Genomic DNA, 20,541 nt, shown 5'->3' with positions numbered 1-20,541 from the left:
TGGAAGAGACCACAAGGGCCATCCAGTCCAACCCCCTGCCAAGCAGGAAACACCATCAAAGCATTCCTGACAGATGGCTGTCAAGCCTCTGCTTAAAGACCTCCAAAGAAGGAGACTCCACCACACTCCTTGGCAGCAAATTCCACTGCCGAACAGCTCTTACTGTCAGGAAGTTCTTCCTAATGTTTAGGTGGAATTTTCTTTCTTGTAGTTTGAATCCGTTGCTCCGTGTCCGCTTCTCTGGATCAGCAGAAAACAACCTTTCTCCCTCCTTTATATGACATCCTTTTATATATTTGAACATGGCTATCATACCATCCCTTAACCTTCTCTTCTCCAGGCTAAACATACCCAGCTCCCTAAGCCGTTCCTCATAAGGCATCGTTTCCAGGCCTTTGACCATTTTGGTTGCCCTCTTCTGGACACGTTCCAGCTTATCAGTATCCTTCTTGAACTGTGGTGCCCAGAACTGGACACAATACTCCAGGTGAGGTCTGACCAGAGCAGAATACAGTGGTACTATTACTTCCCTTGATCTAGATGCTATACTCCTATTGATGCAGCCCAGAATTGCATTGGCTTTTTTAGCTGCTGCATCACACTGCTGACTCATGTCAAGTTTGTGGTCAACCAAAACTCCTAGATCCTTTTCACATGTACTGCTCTCAAGCCAGGTGTCTCCCATCCTGTATTTGTGCCTTTCATTTTTTTGCCCAAGTGTAGTACTTTACATTTCTCCTTGTTAAAATTCATCTTGTTTGCTTTGGCCCAGTTGTCTAATCTGTTAAGGTCATTCTGAAGTGTGATCCTGTCCTCTGGGGTGTTAGCCACCCCTCCCAATTTGGTGTCATCTGCAAACTTGCTCAGGATTCCCTCAAGCCCATCATCCAAGTCATTGATAAAGATGTTGAACAAGACTGGGCCCAAGACAGAACCCTGTGGCACCCCACTAGTGTGACAAGGAGCATTCAGCCTGGTTCACTTGCAGGGTGTTTCCATATCTTCCCATTAATAATTTGCTTACCACACACTTCAATGAATGTCCCTGGCACTTCCCAAACTGCAAGAAGTCCTGTTTTGTTAGTAGATTTGTTGTGGGAGGGTGATGGAGAGCTCTAATCCACTAGGATTGCACAAATCTATGTTTCTGGTATGCGTTTGAATCCCTCCTGCAAATTACTGACAGGTGACCCACAGGTGGGTTCAGGCAGCTGCTGCTTTTGGATGACATCTCTGCAAATGAAGCTGCAACTGCATTGTCATGTTTGCTTGGAATCTACCTTGGTGGCTTGACTCTGCCTCCAGAAGGCTTGCAAAGTGGGAGGGAGTTAGAATGAGGCTGGGGCACCCACACTATTTTTTGGGTTGTTACCTTCTCCTTGACCATACGCCCATTCACAATCCTGCACTGTTGGCCATCATAACTACCTGTTGTGTTGCCAACATTTTCAGGCGCATCCTTGAACATTAAAAGTATGGGCAGTGTGCAAGGATGGCAGTAGAGGAGAGAGGTGCTGTGGAACCTCAGCGCACAATTCCAAACTTTAGGATTTCTTTTGAAAAGTTGCAAAAATGCAACCCTGTCCCTTAAGGAGGTGTCATGGGGGCATCACCAAAAAAGCTGTAAATGTGATCCAGATAAATCTTATATCCTCTTGGAAATGCAAGGAGCACCCAGGGATAATTTTAGCTTAAAGCTTGGCTTTTCCTCCATTTAGGGTTCAAAGAACATGTTCCTGCAATCCGTGATTCTGTTTCAACAATAGACAGGTACCTGCCATTCTTTGTTTTTCTCCCCCTTATTTTATACATGTGCCCTGTTTCCACCTGGGTTCCTTATTCTGAATTGTAGCTAAAAGGAATAGTAGGGGAAGGAGTCATCTGTTTGAAGCTTTCTAGCACACACCGAAAGGCTCATTTTTGAGGTGGCTTACTCAGAGGATGATGGCAAACTGTACGAAGTGAGGCCTTCAGGGGTCTCCAGAACTGCCCCCTTGTAGAGATGCATTGATTTTAGACCCTCAAGTCACCACTTTGGGCAAGATGAGGAGGACTGTTAAGGCAGAAGACAAACCAAAGGCAAGTTTCATATCTGTATTACAGGCCAAAATGCCCCTAGTATTTGTTACAGAACCATCGTTCCAGGAGCCAGCAGTTAAGAGCCACATGCTGAGTTTGTGATCTGGCTATACTCACATATGCTGGGAACTCTAGCAGGGGTGAGAAGCCAGGTTTGGGAACGATGGGATGGGGAACCTAATTGCTTTCTCAGCCTTTTCAACACCTGCCCTCCTTCCCATGTGTCAGCTGAATCAAGGGCCCTGCTTTCTGCAATTCAGGGTGTGCTCATCTGAGTAGCACCCTTAAATGACTGGGTGGGCCTGTGTATATGTTTGGGGTGGTAATGGGGGGCATTCCTTGCAAGCTGCCTTCTGGGTGGGGAAAGGTATTGGCTCTCCTTCTGCTGTGAAGGTCTGGAAGGAAGGAAGCTTCTTTGTCCACCCCAGCCCTCCTCCTCCTCCTTTGCAGCCCTGGCCGAGGAGTCCTCACCTGGATATCTCAGGGGCTGGGGAAGGTAATGCCACAGCCGGCACAGAACTCTCCTGCCATGCTGCAAGAGGCTGCCAAGAGCTTTGAAGCCAGCATTGATATCCCAGATGTGGTGAGTAAGGGTGATCCAGTTTGATGGCAGTCTTGCTTTCATCCTGAAATGTTTCCAATGGTGAAATTTATTTTTTTGGTCTGTGTTCAGACAGAAGTCCAGAGCATAGAGGATGAGAAAGAGGAAGAGGAAGAAATAGGTAAAGTGCTTGTGTGTGTTTGTGTGTCCCCCTCCTGTGAGTGGGCACTGAAGTGTGTTCCCTGACATTGATGTATAGCGGGGTAAAGGACCCCTGACAGTTAAGTCCAGTCGCAGACGACTCTGGGGTTGTGGCGCTCATCTCGCTTTACAGGCCGAGGGAGCCAACATTTGTCCACAGACAGTTTTTTCCGGGTCATGTGGCCAGCATGACTAAGCTGCTTCTGGCACAATGCAACACCGAAACCAGAGCAGCACACGGAAACGCCGTTTACCTTCCCTCCAGAGCGGTACCTATTTAACTACTTGCACTTTTTGGCATGCTCTCGAACTGCTAGGTTGGCAGGAGCTGGGACTGAGCAATGGGAGCTCACCCCGTCACGGGGATTCGAACCACCGACCTTCTGATCAGCAAGCCCAAGAGGCTCAGTGGTTTAGACCACAGCGCCGCCCGCCCCCATAGAGGAGTAAGTTGCCTGTAAATAAATGAACAGCATGAGGGGGGCCCTATTCAATCGTAGCTGTGCAGTTTCTCATATCTTTAATACTCTATAAAGTTCCTCTTCTCTGTCCCTCACGTATTCACAGCAGCTACTGCCATTAAGGCAACAGTTTCACTCAAAGAATCCTTCTTAAACTGGACACTGTACTCTGGGTAGGATTGCAGCAACAGGAAAGGGAATGCTTAATCCACCCCCCCCCCGAATGTCATGAGGAATATCTTCCCCTAACATTAGGGACCAGGGAAAGGGGGACTTATTATTTTTTATTTTGCTTTATTTGTTTCTATACTAAGATGGAAATAAAAATATATCTATGCATTGTACAAAAGTAATTTAAAACCAATAGTGACAACAACAAAACACAGCAAAATACATTGATGGAAGAGAAGTGCAAAATGAGTTAACTGACACGAAGCTTATATAAATGATAAACTGGCCCTTTCCAGCAGACGGCGAGAAAGTATCTTCTTTCCCAATCCCCTGTTCTCTCTCTCATTTCCCCCACTTCCACCAGTGTCTGTGACTGAGGAAGAGGAGCAGGAGCAGGATGAACTGCACTCCAGCTCAGACAACAACGCCCCGGATAAAATGTAAGTTTTCCCAAACCCACCAGGTATTCTGAACTTCACCTGTGCTTGAATCCTAAAAACATTATACAGAAGTAGAAATCTCAAGGTGGAGAGTTTGAAGATGAAGCTTCTTAGTGGGAACCCCTCCCTGAAGCAGCAGTTTGGAGTGCCATTTATGCACCTTTATCTATGTCGCCACTTTGCTGGGAATGCACAGAAATGCTCTGTGATCTTAATCCATGTACTAACTAGTACTTGTGCAATGTTTGACTGCAATTTCCAACAGAAACAGGATGAAGGGAACCACAGGGGGGGGGAATCTTCTTTGTGTATTCCTTTTAGTTCTATAATGTGGACACACACACACAAGCACACTCTCTCTACATGTGTCTTGCTGTAGCTGTGATGATAGTTTTATTGTGGACTAGTAAGATGAACAATAGTAATAATGTGTTCATTTTCTCTTTATCTCTTTCTTTGAAGTGGTGGGAAAAAAGTGATCACTTGGATAATGGAAGGATTTGGGAAAATGATGCCTCAACCTGAAAACATGAAAAAGACGGAGGTAAGTGCAGACAAGGCAGAGAACAAACAGGAAAACAAATAAAAGGCAACAGTGTTATTTCATTTAAACAAAATTCACAGAGACTGCAAAATAATACTTTGCTGGGACCACCCAAGGCTCACAGGGTGGTGTGTGAGATTTTGGTGTACACAAAACTCTTCCTCAGGTTGGTGTGTGAGAGAGTGTTGTTGTTTTTTTTAAAAAAAGAATATAATGACGTTTGCTTTCAGTTTCTTGGGCTGCACAAAATAACTAAGCTGGGCTGAATTGTTGCAGAAGCTTCCAAATGCTGTAGAATTCATTCATTCATTCATTTGAATTTATACCTATAGGTTTTAAATCTTATAGGGAGGCTCTCCTGGTACCTTCATTACCTATCTTTAGATGCGAGGCAAAAACATTTCTCTATAACAAGGTTTTTGCCTGATAAACATTCAGTGCACTTTAAAATGTGTTTGTGGGAAGGTGGCTATTGGCTTTTTTGTTTGTTCGTTTCCTTTATGTATTTGGGGTTCTCATTTTGTCTTTTTACGTTGTGAACGGCCCTGTGATCTTTGGATGAAGGCTCCTCCCTATCTGCCACTTGCTGCCTTTTTCTGCTCCTTTGCAAAAGCCTGTGAGGGAGCAGAGCTGGCATTCATAATACAGGTTCCTCTTTTTGCTTTCTCTCCATTTGTGCTACCAGGAAGGGACCCCAGGAGACCAGGCTGCACAACGGGGTGAGTGACTGGCCTTGGGGTGCCCTAGTGATTTGGCTGCAGGCTCTTGCAGGAAGGATGCTGACTTCATCCTCCAACTCTCCCCCTCCCACCCCCTCACAGCACAGAAAGAGAATTCACCTGCCAGCCCTCCCAGTGCACCAGGGACGAAGCACCGGGCCTCGACTGACAGCCAGTCCACTCGGAGCCTCTCTCTCTTTCCTCGAACACTTGGTGGTGATGGGAGCAGGTCAGTGTGCAGAACAGCCTTGCTTGGCCAGCTGAAGCCAGCAATTCAGGGGCTTCTAAATGCTTTTCACTGCAATGGAGTGGGGAGAACAGCAACCAGATATTGTAGAGTTGGAAAAGGTTTGGGAAAAGGCAACCAAAATAATCAAAGAGGGTGGAGCGACTCCCCTATGAAGAAAAGCTGCAGTATTTGGGGCTTTTTAATTTAGAGGAAGAGGTGACATGATAGAAGTTTAGAAAATGATGCACGACTTGGAGAAGTTTTCCTCCTTCTCTCATAGCTCTTGAATTCATGAAGCTGAATGTTTGAAAATTCAGGGCAGATAAAAGAAAGGGATTTTTCACACACCACACAGTTAAACTATGGAACTCACTTCCACAGGGGGCAGTGATGGCCACCAATTTGGATGGCTTTAAAAGAGGATTTGATAAATTCATGGAGGATAAGGCTACTGTCAGAGGTAGTATATCCTTCTGAATACCAGTTGCTGTAAACCCCAGGAGAGTGCTTGTGTGCTCATGTCCTGCTTGAGGGTTTCTCACAAGCATCTGATGGACCACTGTGAGATCAGGATGCTGGGCTAGATGGGCCATTGGTCTCATCCAGCAGATTCATATTATGCTCTTATGTTTCGGCTTTGTCGGGTCACCTCACTGAAGAAGAGAAGACTTCATGACTGAGGCCCTGAAATTCTGGACTTGGATGTGTCTCCTACTGGCTGAGTGTCAGATGACACATTCCTCAGAGGTGTTGGATCTGTTGCAAGGGCTCTTCAGAGAGCTGTCGGTCCCCCAAAATTGTGAGTGTGGTTCTGATAAGGATCTTCTTCTGACCAACAGTGTACTTGACTGGTTTGTTCAGGGACTGGAGAAAGTGGTGCCACAGCCTGTGACCAAAGGGAAGGAAGATGGACAGGTGAGGAAGGGTCTATTGGGTTCCCTTTTTAATGTTCCAGTGGTGGACCAGTTTCTTCTTTTGCTGCTCCAGTGCTGTGTCCCAAATCATTCTGGGTAGGTAAAATGAAATGGGGGTGGAATTAAATTCAGTGGTGACCTGAGTTACTGAGTAGGATATCAATTTTGGAGATTAAATTAATTTAGAATGACTTTTTAGAGAGATGATTTAGGGGGTAATGGGTTCTGCCCCTCCCAATTTTACTCTCTTAACCACTTGTGAGGTATATTTTGCTGAGAGGTGGTGACTGGCTCAAGGTCACCCAGTGAGCTTTACAGCCAAGTGGAGCTTTCAGCCCTGGTCTCTCAAGGTTGTAGTCTGACACACTACACCACACTTGAGAAAGGATGGTTTTGAACCTCCTTTAGGAGCTGATGGAGCAGGCAGATATGAGAGAGCAGAACTTGCCCCTTGATGTCACACTTTGTTTCCCAACAGAGCGCAGAAGCTGCAGACCTGGGCCCAGGGCAAGCAAGTAAGTCATAATGAGTCATTTTCCATGATGCTGTTCAGGAGGCAGCTTTTCTTAGCAATTTCTTCTCAGAGGGTGGGCTTCTACCCCTCAGACCCAAGCAGCTTCATTTATGATGCACCTTAACACAGCTGGGGGTGGGCAGTTAAACTTGCCTTTGCAGATAGCATGAGGAATGAAGTTGAGAAGTTCCTTTGAATGCCCCCTTATTGTGTGTGAGGCAGATCTTTGCCATCCTGGTGCCCTCTGGATGTTTTGGACGACATCTTTCCATCATACCCAGCATCATACAGCCATGCCCTTTGTGGGAATGTTCAGGGTGGCAGGAGAGGATATACTGTTTATTAAACTCCTTCCTAACTTGCACTAGCAAGTTCCTTTACTTAGCAAAGTTTACATTCCCCCTCTCGTGCACAGCAGAAAACTAGTTGCAAACACATGTGAGTTTAAGACAATATGCAATTCAATCTGGCTTGTCCAGATTGAAATGTGTTCTAATATTTTCCTGGTGAGACCCCTTGAATCCCTCCTAAAAGAATAAAGACACCACAGTTATTCATAAGCAATAAAAAGAAAGTTTACTCATGATCAGGCAGAGCACAGTGTGATCCCTGAAGGCAGGCTTTAGGCTTAAAGCTACAAACTTGCCGGTATACAAACAGGTTTATCCCATAAGGGAGGTGAACTGGGGGACTGCTTGGCTGGCAGCCAGCAGTTCATTCCAGGAAGTCCGCAGGATGAAAAGAAGATGGAAAAAGAGAGAGAGTGGCAGCATGCCTTGTCCCTTTACCAGGTCTGGAAAGGTCATGCCCACCCACTAGTCACATGCAAGGAAGGATGCTCCAGCCCAGGAGGAACAGGAAGTTTTGACTGGCTGGACCAAACATTCCCTTGCATGTCCACTCTAGGAAAACAAGGAATGTTGTATTTGACTGCTCCCAGTGGGTTACATCCCACACCCTCAATGAGTGATGGGAGTTGTAGTTCAAAACAACTGGAGGACACCAGGTTGAAGAAGGCTACTGTAATGACATTTGGTGAGTGCTGAATGAATGTTTCTGAAAGGTGCCTTTTATGAAGAGGTTCTGTTAGCATCCCGGGGACTTTGTGGTGGGTGGGTGCCTTTCCATGCTGCTGATAACTGCAGCTCTTGATGTTTGTAGTGGATAATTGTTTGCTCAGCACCTCTCCCAGTTTATTTCTCTGACCAGGTTGGAAGGGGGCATGCAGTTGTATGGCTTGAATCGTATGTTAGACTACCTCTCCAGCCCTCTGCAGGATGACAAGCCTTCTGTGCTTCGCAGGTCAGGGATTGGAGGATCCAAACCAATTTCAGTGGCTGTTTAGCAAGTGTCCTGTTAATATGATTTTAGCATGTTTCTCACTGGCCTTGGTACTGAGCGCCAGTGCATTTCTGTGGGCATAGAGAAGGGTGATACCATATATCTAAATACTGTAATAATAATAATAATACTTAATAATTTATTTATACCCTGCCCTCCCTGGCCAGAACCGGGCTCAGGGCGGCTAACACCAATAAAATTACAATAAAACGTAAAAGAGTTAATTAAAATACAATTTAAAATGCAGCCTCATTTTAGTAGGAGCCCATAAATCAAAACCATAAGGGGAGGAAAACATAAGGGTCAGACTGAGTCCAAACCAAAGGCCAGGCAGAACAGCTCCGTCTTGCAGGCCCTGCGGAAAGATGGCAAATCCCACAGGGCCCTGGTCTCTTGTGACAGAGCGTTCCACCAAGTCGGGGCCAGTACTGAAAAGACCCTGGCACTAGTTGAGACCAAGCTAACCACCTTGTGGCTCGGGACCTCCAAAGTGTTGTTATTTGTGGACGTTAAGGTCCTCTGTGGGGCATACCAGGAGAGGCGGTCCTGTAGGTACGAGGGTCCTAGGCCGCATATAAATTGTCCTCAGGTTTAGGGAACCAAGGGACACAACCTTTGTTGGCCACCTTCCAGGGGCCACATGCAAATGGTGGATAAGGCTAAGAGGCAAAACTAGGGGGAAAGTCGGGTTTCTCTACTTCCACATACACATCTCTCCATCCTCTATACAGGCAAACAAGAGGCATTTTCACAGGTCAAGGAAACATGTGAGTCAGTGAAAAGCACTGAAAAGTGAAAAGGGTAGCAGAGCCTGGGGAAGGGGGTACAGGTGACCCCCCCCAAGAACTGGAATTGCTCTTTGGGGAGAGGGAGGAAGCTGAGGGTGGTGTTTTGTTTTGTTTTTTCTTTGCAGCATCTCAAATGGGTTTATATTCCCAGTGAGGCTGTGAAAACATCAGACCCCTTTCATGCCCCCAGTCCAAACTCTTTCCTTTAACTTCTTCTCCTTTTGTTTCAGGGAGCAAAGGGGCTTAAGTGCCTCTGAAACAAAGGGACACTGAAGATTTGAAGACTTCCTTTTCCAAAAAACGAAACCAACCTGAATTGGTGTGCATAATGCATCAGGAAGAAAAGACTTTGCACGTTTTTTGTTTTTTGTTTAATTAAATAAAGGCTAGCTTTTAAAAAAGCAATCTGAACATGGGGTGGAGGTAGCCTTATTGCTTAGCTGGTCATGAAAGAAAAAGCAATGTCCTATGTGAAAATCATAGGAACATAGAATTGGAAGGGACCCTGAGGGTCATCTGATCCAACCCCCTGCAAAGCCGGAATCTCAACTAAAGCATCCATGACAGATGGCCGTCCAATGTCTGCTTAAAAACTTCCAATGAAGGAGAGTCCACCACCTTCTGTGGGAGTCTGTTCCACTGTCAAACAGCTCTTACCACCAGAAAGTTATTCCTGGTGTTTAGTTGGAATCCCCTTTCTTGCAACTTCAGTCCATTGGTTTGGGTCCTACCCTCTGGAGCAGGAGAAAAGAAGCTTGCTCTATGGGAGGGACCTGACAGTATCCTTAGTTTCCAGGTCCAGGACAACATTCCTGATGGAAGAATTTTAACCAAATAGGCTTCACTAGTCAGCAAGAACTGCCCCCATGTTGCCTTCTAGATGTTTTGGACCAAAATGCCCTTCTGCCTCAAACAGTGTGCACACTGTTTGCGGCTGGTGGCTGTTGTAGGCCATGCACCAGGCTGGGGAAGGCAGGACTGGTTGAAGCAAAGGTAGGAGAAAGATAAAAAAATTCCTTCAGTAGCACCTTAAAGACCAACTAAGTTTATATTTTGGTATGAGCTTTCGTGTGCATGCACACTTCTTCAGATACACTCAGATGTATCTGAAGAAGTGTGCATGCACACGAAAGCTCATACCAAACTATAAACTTAGTTGGTCTTTAAGGTGCTACTGGAGGAATTTTTTTATTTTGCTTCGACTCAGACCAACACGGCTACCTACCTGTAACTAGAACTGTAGGAGAAAGGTAAAGGATGGCAATACATTTTGGATTTGGCATTGGGAGGTCAGAGACTTGGACTGGGGAGGCCTGTTTTTGATATTTTGTATTCCCCATGTCCTTCATCCACTTTGTTTCTTGATCCAGTAGTGTTTCTCCTCCAAAATAGTCAGAAAAATAGTCTTTTATTGCATTCAGGAATATATATAGCAAAGCTGGGAAATGAGAAAAGCTACAACTCACCCAATATTATTTTTCTTTGAGTAGCTCTCTCATGTAGACAAAGTATTTCTGTTTCTTCTTCTATCAGGACATTATAGCTTTATTAGTTTGGGTTTTTTACATCACCTTTTGGTCAATTTACAAAGCTAAAGCTATTATTCAAAACACAATCCAACCATAACATCTTAATTAATGTACACAGCGTTAATAGAAACACCACAAAACCTATCAGATGAATATCAAACAGAAGCAGCAGAGGCCAGCCATCTCCTAAGGCTGCTTTCATGCTGGGTGTTTCATGTGAAATTGATTGTTCAAGTCATGTTTTATTTGGGCCCAGTGGATGATGTGAACAACAATTTGCAATCAGCCTTTTCCCAACGCTGCTTCCATCTCTTTTCTCTTTCTTTCTTTCTTTCTTTCTTTCTTTCTTTCTTTCTTTCTTTCTTTCTTTCTTTCTTTCTTTCTTTCTTTCTTTCTTTCTTTCTTTCTGTACTTAGAAAATTGAACGTTTTTAAGAAGAATAGTAGGACCCAGGTGGCGCTGTGGGTTAAACCACTGAGCCTAGGGCTTGCTGATCAGAAAGTCGGCGGTTCGGATCCCTGTGACGGGGTGAGCTCCCGTTGCTCGGTCCCAGCTCCTGCCAACCTAGCAGCTCGAAAGCACGTCAAAATGCAAGTAGATAAACAGCGGGAAGGTAAACGGTGTTTCCATGTGCTGCTCTGGTTTGCCAGAAGCAGCTTTGTCATGCTGGCCACATGACCTGGAAGCTATACGCCGGCTCCCTTGGCCAATAATGCGAGATGAGCGCCGCAACCGCATGTTGTTGTTGTTGTTTAGTCGTTTAGTCGTGTCCGACTCTTCGTGACCCCATGGACCAGAGCACGCCAGGCACTCCTGTCTTGCACTGCCTCCCGCAGTTTGGTCAAACTCATGTTCGTAGCTTCGAGAACACTGTCCAACCATCTTGTCCTCTGTCGTCCCCTTCTCCTTGTGCCCTCCATCTTTCCCAGCATCAAGGTCTTTTCCAAGGATTCTTCTCTTCTCATGAGGTGGCCAAAGTATTGGAGCCTCAGCTTCACGATCTGTCCTTCCAGGGAGCACTCAGGGCTGATTTCCTTAAGAATGGATAGGTTTGATCTTCTAGCAGTCCATGGGACTCTCAAGAGTCTCCTCCAGCACCATAATTCAAAAGCATCAATTCTTCGGCGATCAGCCTTCTTTATGGTCCAGCTCTCACTTCCATATATCACTACTGGGAAAACCATAGCTTTAACTATACGGACCTTTGTCGGCAAGGTGATGTCTCTGCTTTTTAAGATGCTGTCTAGGTTTGTCATTGCTTTTCTCCCAAGAAGCAGGCGTCTTTTAATTTCGTGACTGCTGTCACCATCTGCAGTGATCAAGGAGCCCAAGAAAGTAAAATCTCTCACTGCCTCCATTTCTTCCCCTTCTATTTGCCAGGAGGTGATGGGACCAGTGGCCATGATCTTGGTTTTTTTGATGTTGAGCTTCAGACCATATTTTGCGCTCTCCTCTTTCACCCTCATTAAAAGGTTCTTTAATTCCTCCTCACTTTCTGCCATCAAGGTTGTGTCATCTGCATATCTGAGGTTGTTGATATTTCTTCCGGCAATCTTAATTCCGGCTTGGGATTCATCTAGTCCAGCCTTTCGCATGATGAATTCTGCATACAAGTTAAATAAGCAGGGAGACAATATACAACCTTGTCGTACTCCTTTCCCAATTCTGAACCAATCAGTTGTTCCATATCCAGTTCTAACTGTAGCTTCTTGTCCCACATAGAGATTTCTCAGGAGACAGATGAGGTGATCAGGCACTCCCATTTCTTTAAGAACTTGCCATAGTTTGCTGTGGTCGACACAGTCAAAGGCTTTTGCATAGTCAATGAAGCAGAAGTAGACGTTTTTCTGGAACTCTCTAGCTTTCTCCATAATCCAGCGCATGTTTGCTATTTGGTCTCTGGTTCCTCTGCCCTTTCGAAATCCAGCTTGCACTTCTGGGAGTTCTCGATCCACATACTGCCTAAGCCTGCCTTGTAGAATTTTAAGCATAACCTTGCTAGCGTGTGAAATGAGCGCAATTGTGCGGTAGTTGGAGCATTCTTTGGCACTGCCCTTCTTTGGAATTGGGATGTAGACTGATCTTCTCCAATCCTCTGGCCATTGCTGAGTTTTCCAAACTTGCTGGCATATTGGGTGTAGCACCTTAACAGCATCATCTTTTAAGATTTTAAATAGTTCAGCTGGAATATCATCACTTCCACTGGCCTTGTTATTAGCAGTGCTTTCTAAGGCCCATTTGACTTCACTCTCCAAGATGTCTGGCTCAAGGTCAGCAACCACACTACCTGGGGTGTACGAGACCTCCATATCTTTCTGGTATAATTCCTCTGTGTATTCTTGCCACCTCTTCTTGATGTCTTCTGCTTCTGTTAGGTCCTTACCACTTTTGTCCTTGATTATGGTAATCTTTGTACGAAATGCTCCTTTCATATCTCCAATTTTCTTGAACAGATCTCTGGTTTTCCCCATTCTATTGTTTTCCTCTATTTCTTTGCATTGCTCATTTAAGAAGACCCTCTTGTCTCTCCTTGCTGTTTTTTGGAAATCTGCATTCAGTTTCCTGTATCTTTCCCTATCTCCCTTGCATTTTGCTTGCCTCCTCTCCTCCGCTATTTGTAAGGCCTCGTTGGATAGCCATTTTGCTTTCTTGCATTTCCTTTTCCTTGGGATGGTTTTCGTTGCTGCCTCCTGTATAATGTTACGAGCCTCCATCCATAGTTCTTCAGGCACTCTGTCCACCAAATCTAAATCCTTAAACCTGTTCCTCACTTCCACTGTGTATTCATAAGGGATTTGATCCAGATTGTATCTTACTGGCCCAGTGGTTTTTCCTACTTTCTTCAGTTTAAGCTGGAATTTTGCTATAAGAAGCTGATGATCTGAGTTACAGTCAGCTCCAGGTCTTGTTTTTGCTGACTGTATAGAGCTTCTCCATCTTTGGCTGCAGAGAATATAATCAATCTGATTTCGATGCTGCCCATTTGGTGATATCCATGTGTAGAGTCTTCTCTTGTGTTGTTGGAAGAGAGTGTTTGTGATGACCAGCTTGTTCTCTTGACAGAACTCTATTAGCCTTTGCCCTGCTTCATTTTGAACTCCCAGGCCAAACTTGCCAGTTGTTCCTTTTATCTCTTGATTCCCTACTTTAGCATTCCAATCCCCTGTAATGAGAAGAACATCCTTCTTTGGTGTCATTTCTAGAAGGTGTTGTAGGTCTTCATAGAATTGGTCAATTTCACTTTCTTCAGCACCGGTAGTTGGTGCATAAACTTGGATTACTGTGATGTTAAAAGGTCTGCCTTGGATTCGTATCGAGATCATTCTGTCATTTTTGAGATTGCATCCCATTACAGCTTTTGCCACTCTTTTGTTGACTATGAGGGCCACTCCATTTCTACTACGGGATTCTTGCCCACAGTAGTAGATATGATAGTCACCCGAACTGAATTCGCCCATTCCCTTCCATTTTAGTTCACTGATGCCCAGGATGTCGATATTTATTCTTGTCATCTCATTTTTGACCACATCCAGCTTACCTCCACTCATGGTTCTTACATTCCAGGTTCCTATGCAATATTTTTCTTTACAGCATCGGACTTTCCTTTCGCTTCCAGGCATATCCGCAACTGAGCGTCCTTTCGGCTTTGGCCCAGCCGCTTCATCAGCTCTGAATCTACTTGTACTTGTCCTCCGCTCTTCCTCAGTAGCATGTTGGACGCCTTCCGACCTGAGGGGCTCATCTTCCAGCGTCATAACTTTTATATGCCTGTTGTCTTTGTCCATGGAGTTTTCTTGGCAGGGATACTGGAGTGGCTTGCCAGTTCCTTCTCCAGGTGGATCACGTTTAGTCAAAACTCTCCACTATGACCTGTCCATCTTGGGTGGCCCTGCATGGCATAGCTCATAGCTTCTCTGAGTTATTCAAGCCCCTTCGCCACGACAAGGCATTGATCCATGAAGGGGCGCAACCGCATAGTCTGGACCTAATGGTCAGGGGTCCCTTTACCTTTACCTTAAGAAGAATAGAAGACCACCACAATCTCCACAGGTGTTCATGCCCTCAGCCCTACAATCAGAAAAAGTGCAATGTCCCTCAAAAATCAATTGCAATCCCACCTGGAGCTTACAGCAGAGGAGCAATCAGTGTTTGGATGCTCTCAGTGAGAAGCAGCCTTAATGGAAGTTTTCACCAGTACTCTGAACTTTGATGAAGAGGTCAATAGAACACAGAAAGCTACCTTGAAAGTTTAGGTTCTCAGCCCCCTACCTAGCAATCTAGATTTTCCTTTCAGGACCACTCATGTCAATGGTTTCAACAGGTACCATGACCACTGATTCCTCCCCAGGGGTATCTACTAGGCTATCAAAACAACCTGTCACAAATTAAAAGCAGGAAAATGCTACCTTTGTAGATGAGTAACGCAAGACAGTTAATCAAGCCCCACATGATGCACATTATATGAAGTAACCATGATGTGGAAGATTTTCTAGAGGGGAAAAAATCCACCCATTTTAGGGATGGGAACGTAGCACTTATGTTTCAGAAAGATGTGGAAAGGAGATTATATATACTGACTTTTATACCACAATCAAGTTTCTCTTTCCGAATTCCAGATCAATTCCAGGCTAGCAACAGGTGAATACTATTGTCTTGAACTTCTTAGAAACTACCCAAGATATTTTTATTATTTATTAAATTACTATACCCTCCCTTAATCCAAAGATCACAGGGTGGTTTACAATATAAAAACACAAAAATACATACCATAACAGGAAACAAAAACAATACTGCCCCTAACAGTATACAGTGGTGCCTCGCAAGACGAATTTAATTCATTCCACGAGTCAATTCGTTTTGCGAAAAATTCATCTTGCAAATCGCTGTTTCTCATAGGAATGCATTGAAATTTCTTTTTTTGCCCATAGGAACGCATTAATTAAATTTCAATGCATTCCTATGGGAAACAATGATTCGCAAGACGAATTTTTCACAAAACGATTTCGTCTTGCGAGTCACCGTCAGATCACCCTCAGATCGCAAAATGCATTTGTCTTGTGAAAAATTCGTCTTGCAGGGCATTCGTCTTGCGAGGTACCACTGTATATTACCCCAGTCTTTCCTCAAGGAATTCAGAGCAGTGCACATGGTTTACCCTTGTGTTCATATTGTCCTTCTCACAACAACCCAATAAGTGGGTTAGGCTGCAAGGGAGCGACTGGCTCACTAAACTCCGTGGTACTTCACAATGAGATTAGTCGCAATTGCCAACCTCTCTCCCTTTGACCCTATCTGGTATAAAGAGCTGCTGCTTTTCTTCTTTGCTTGAGGGGTAGGAAGCCTCACGTCCAGAGGCCAAAAGTGCTCTCCAATCATCTCTCATCCGGTTCATAGGACATGTGTGTGTTTTTCACCAGGTTGTAAAATGTCATTGAACAACAATCATGCCTCTAGCCTGTCTGTGTGAAGAATTGAGAGGTGTGTGCTGAAAGAGAGCAGAAAACAGGCTGCTATTTACATATATGTAATATATAATATATATAATATTTACATATATTACTGTGTCCACTTTTGCCTCTGTTCTTGTCCACCGTTGGCATTGGGCCCCAGAAGGGAATATGGCCAGCCCTGCTTTACTTATGGAGCCCAGGGCAAATGAAGATGTCTGGTGGTGGCATGTGGGTCTCACTAGTGCTACAGTCACTTTTCTCCTGGATTGTAAGTCCACCTTAAAATTACAAGAATATCCCACTCCCACCTCAGGCTCCTTCCTTTCACCACCGATTGCACAACCCAAAGAATAGCCGAAAAAAACTGTCTGATCTCCCCACATGGCTTTATCTGGCTGTCCTGCTTGGGGACCCTGTAAGCAACATGCCAGATTCCTCTTCTTCAAGGGGAACAAGGAATGGATTAACCTGTCAGTTTCTGTTTCTCATTTTTCCAGCCTTAAATTCAGTTTGTCACATTCTCACATCAGTTTGTTTTTTTTGTTTTGTTTTTAATTTCATAATGAAAATTAATCAGTGCATTTCTCATATGATATGCCTTCCTTAATGGAAGCTGGTCCATTAGGCAAAATGGGGCACTGCCCCACCAATATCACTCTGCTCTCAGCCAGACCCCACTTGTAACTGGTCCAAGAGGTGCTGCCGCCTATCAGTTTCCTCCTTTTTCATCTCAGTTTTGCCTTTATAGACCTCAGCAGAAAGGAGGAGGACAAAACTAGAATTAGGTCAGTCTGTCACTGGCTCTGGCGCCACCTACTGTTGGTCTCCCTGCCTTCTACCCTATCAGTTCCAAAGGGCACCAGCTGCCACCCCTGACATTTCTGTGTGCAATTTTGCTTAATATTTCTGCAAGCAGTTTCCCCTGCTACATTATTTTCACAAATATACACATTTTTATGCACACTTTCCCCTGATATACCCAGTTTTGTATGGATTTTTTCGGTTAGAGATCTTATACCTACAAAATTCAGAAAAGTTTGCATTTTGGCTTGTGTTGTTGTTTCAGCAAGTGCTGAGTATGTAGAAACTGAAGCCACCCTGTGTGTGGAACTGCCTGATATCTCAGCAAATTCACATCCCAAATCCATGTTTCATGAGAGAATGCACAGGAGGAGGTGTTGCCAGAGAAAGGTGAAGGGAGAGGTGCTTCCCTTTTCGCAGTGCCTGCCAATTTTGCCACCCACCCGGCTGCTGACTTCCTTCTGGCTTTGGAGTCCTGTTTGGGGCACAGGGGATAACTTAAAATTATATGGGGGTGATGTTTGCCAGAACCAAGTCAGCAGCTTGAGAAGTTTTGTGTCTGAAGAGGACAGAATTGCTGCCTGCTGATGAATGGTACCACAATGAATGGTAGAAAGATGATCCCATTCGGACTTTGCCACTTAGCATCTGTGCCTATAAATAATTAGATGAATCTTCTTGCCCAGTGGTCCCTAACCTGATGCCTTCACCATTTTATTTCAGCCTGCACTTTCCCCACAAAACAGAGCCATGTGGAATTCTTGGTGGAAGACCATGAAATCCAAGAGGAAGCGATGTGTTGGTGTGGCACAGCTGAGTGGACTGTGGGGGCACCTCCCAGCCCCCCAAAGCAGAGGTAGGAAGCCAAAGCAGGGGAATTAGGAGGAATAATATCTGTTGCTGTATAACTTGCCAACTAGGGTTGCCATATTTCAATAAGTGAAAATCTGGATACAAAAGTTGTTGAGCTGTTTGTTTTGCAAAATCTCAAAAAAAAAAAGTTTTTGAGCTATTTTAAAGGGAATTCGCTGCCATGAGCTGCCATACACCAGAGGTTTCCCAGACATGTTAACATTGGTAACAGAATAGAGATGTTAAGGCACTCAGAGGACCTCTCTCTGCCACAAAGGTCCTGAATTCAAACAAAGGCCATGGATTCTTCATTGCCCTTCCTCTAAACACAAAGACACAGCTTGCTCTGTCTCTGAACTGCCCTAGATTGTGATTTGCTACATTGCTCTGTGGAGAAGGAAGCATGTTCAAAGCTCTGCTTTGCTATTTCTTTCAATGTGCAGACCCTCCCCGCAACCAATGTTTCCTTTGTGATGAGGGAAAGAGACAGGGACCAGTTCAATATGTATATTTTCTTGAGGCAAAAGATAAAACGGTGCCTCTCCTGTCTCCTACACAAAAGTGAAACAAGGCTTCGGTACTTCATACTTCAGTGCTGGAGACAGGACAACATCTTCTGCTGTTTCCTCTCAGATGCTGTTGGACTACAACTCCCATCACTCTTATCCACTGGCCGTGCTGGTTGCGGTTGATGGGACCTGGAGTCCAACAGTACCCGGAGGACAGCATCTCCTTCATCCCTCTGTTGAAACATAAACACAAGGGTTTTCATTCACTTGATCCATCCCTTTATGCTCACATAACTTAATGCAGATGTAGTCGGATTGCTCAATTAAAACCATCTGTGTTCAGAGTTGGCAACCAAAAACTCTTGCCTGTTCCTGAGCACGGAGATCATGGTTGCGTATACATTATAGCTTTAAAGCCCATTCCAAGCACATCCTTTCCCTCAAAGAATTATGTGCACAATAGTTTGTAGCTCTGTGAAGGGTAAGCTACCGTGTCCAGAATTATTTCAGGGAAAGAATGTGCTTGGAATGTGCTTTATAGGTACAGAGCACACACAGCCCATGCCAGTCATGAAACTGACCAGATATTTTTTTCCAAAGGAAGGAAAAGCTGCTGGAGCAGATGCATAATTGGTAGGAAGGTAGCCTTTCCTTCTTTAGCAGAACCCTGCTAAAGCTTTCACCTGCTAAAAGGCAACTATCAGCGATCAAATTAAAAGGTCAGATTCTGACAGAAGGATACATTTTATTTATTCAATTTATATCCTATCCTCTGCACAACAACCCTGTAAGGTGCAGTAGGTTGACTGGCAGTGAGCTTCATGGCAGAGGGGAGATTTGAACCCTGGTTTCCCCGGTCCTAGCCCAACACTCTAGCTGCTATGCCACACTGGCATTTGTCTCATGATGAATGCTAGATTTATCATGTGTGGACTGGACAATAAAATAATTAGCCTTTAAGCAGCCTTAGATCTGCAACAAACTTGAAAAGCTTATTTTTCTGCGCTCCCTCATCAGACGGAGGCTTCTATTAGCGAAGTACATTCAAGGGCTTGCCTATTATGTGTGGTGCCTAGTAACCAGGCTGTGACCCGTTTTTCCTCCCTGGCAACTGCTCAGCTTCTCCTAGCAACAGCATCCCTTTGGTCCCTCAATGTTCCTCTGTTGAAGCAGGGAGGGGGGATATCTTAGGGAGTGGGCTATGACAGCTCAGTCTAGTTAACAGGAAATAGGATTTGCATGTAAACTGAAGGCAAAGCAGACACAGGAAAGAATAAAAAGTCTCAATCTTGGAGCGGTTGCCGATTATTTGAAAAATACATTCATTAAGAGAAGGCTTTCAAGATTAGCAGAGCATCACAGGGCTGAATATAAGCATGGCTTGATGTGCTATGCGCTCAGGGGAAGCATGGTTTGAAAAGGTGAGTTTGGGGTTTGTTTGTTTTCTTTTGCAAAATATTTCTGAGGGGTCCAGGGGCAAAAAGTGAGGGAATAAGTTAAAGATTTTTTAGAAAGGTTGCTGTGTTTGCCTCTTGTTGCAAAACCAACAAGGAATCTTTTGGCACCTTAGACGCCAACAAAATTATTATGGCACAAGCTTTGGATGTACACTACATTCCACTTCATTAGTTGCATGAGGTATTATATTGAGTTGCAGGTGCCTCTATACATGCTTGTGGAGGAAGGAATTGCAAATGGTGAATGAGGGATAGTATGTTAATGAACGCAACTGTAAACCTCAGTGTTTTGTTTAAGAAAATTGGATTTACTGTATTTTGTTGGTGCAATCAGACCCTGTGGCAAGGAATGATGCTTTGGCTGAAGGAGTCAGCAGGGCGCTTGTTTTGATTACTAGCAATGTGCTTGTCTTTGTGGGGATACACCGAGAAAGAGCTTGCATATTCTTTGGACTGCTGAGTGTGTGCAATGAGCCTCTGTATATGCTGTGGACATTGCAGCCCATGGGGGGTGGGCAGGTTTTGTCCTCACTACAGCAGTGTCAACAAATGCTATGGGCTAAGGTTACCAGATTTTTTTCAATGAATCCGGGGACACTTTTCAACTTCAACGGATTTTGTATGGGGACTGATTTGTAAATCGGGGGACTGTCCCCGGGAACGGGGACGTCTGCTAACCTTACTATGGGCCGCATCCAAAGCTATCTCTACTCAGAGCAGACCCATTGAAACGAACAAAGCTGACTAACTTAGCTCCATAAATTTTTGAATGTGTTGACTACTCTGAGTAAAACTTAGTTGGAAACAACCTCTTGCTGTTCTTTCTCCCCATAGCAATGGACAGCACTAATTCATTTAAATAGAAGAGAGGACAGGGTGCAATCATGGACAAAGGAGGAGGCAGAGGCCAGGCTTGATCTGCTTTGCTAGGCCTGTCTTGCGTTCAGTTTCTTTGTCATGCTGGTGTGTTGACACAGTGTTGAGGGGACAGGCAGAGAGGG

At 44.7% G+C, this 20,541-nt stretch overlaps 1 protein-coding gene across 3 annotated transcripts; it reads left to right on the top strand.

The window, feature by feature from the left end:
* The first annotated feature begins 983 nt into the window (after window positions 1–983).
* Window positions 984–17,467, top strand: LOC132592322 (cyclic nucleotide-gated cation channel beta-1-like). 3 transcript variants are annotated; one of them, XM_060275910.1, is made up of 10 exons: window positions 986–1,770; window positions 2,530–2,662; window positions 2,753–2,801; window positions 3,818–3,893; window positions 4,356–4,437; window positions 5,123–5,156; window positions 5,259–5,385; window positions 6,225–6,300; window positions 6,778–6,814; window positions 9,173–9,315. In XM_060275910.1, exons 2-10 carry the CDS (start codon window positions 2,579–2,581, stop codon window positions 9,187–9,189), a joined length of 582 nt encoding a protein of 193 aa, XP_060131893.1. In that variant the 5' UTR covers window positions 986–1,770; window positions 2,530–2,578; the 3' UTR covers window positions 9,190–9,315. The 3 variants fall into 3 exon arrangements, 1 of the variants encoding a protein (XP_060131893.1); XR_009557768.1 differs by lacking the exons at window positions 5,123–5,156; window positions 9,173–9,315 and adding an exon at window positions 17,446–17,467 and having other exon boundaries at window positions 984–1,770; XR_009557767.1 differs by lacking the exon at window positions 5,123–5,156 and having other exon boundaries at window positions 985–1,770; window positions 9,173–9,256.
* Window positions 17,468–20,541: the final 3,074 nt, after the last annotated feature.

Source organism: Zootoca vivipara, chromosome 6 (genome assembly GCF_963506605.1).
Source record: "Zootoca vivipara chromosome 6, rZooViv1.1, whole genome shotgun sequence".
NCBI classification, from domain to species: domain Eukaryota; kingdom Metazoa; phylum Chordata; class Lepidosauria; order Squamata; family Lacertidae; genus Zootoca; species Zootoca vivipara.
This window is presented reverse-complemented; position numbering and strand designations above follow the sequence as displayed.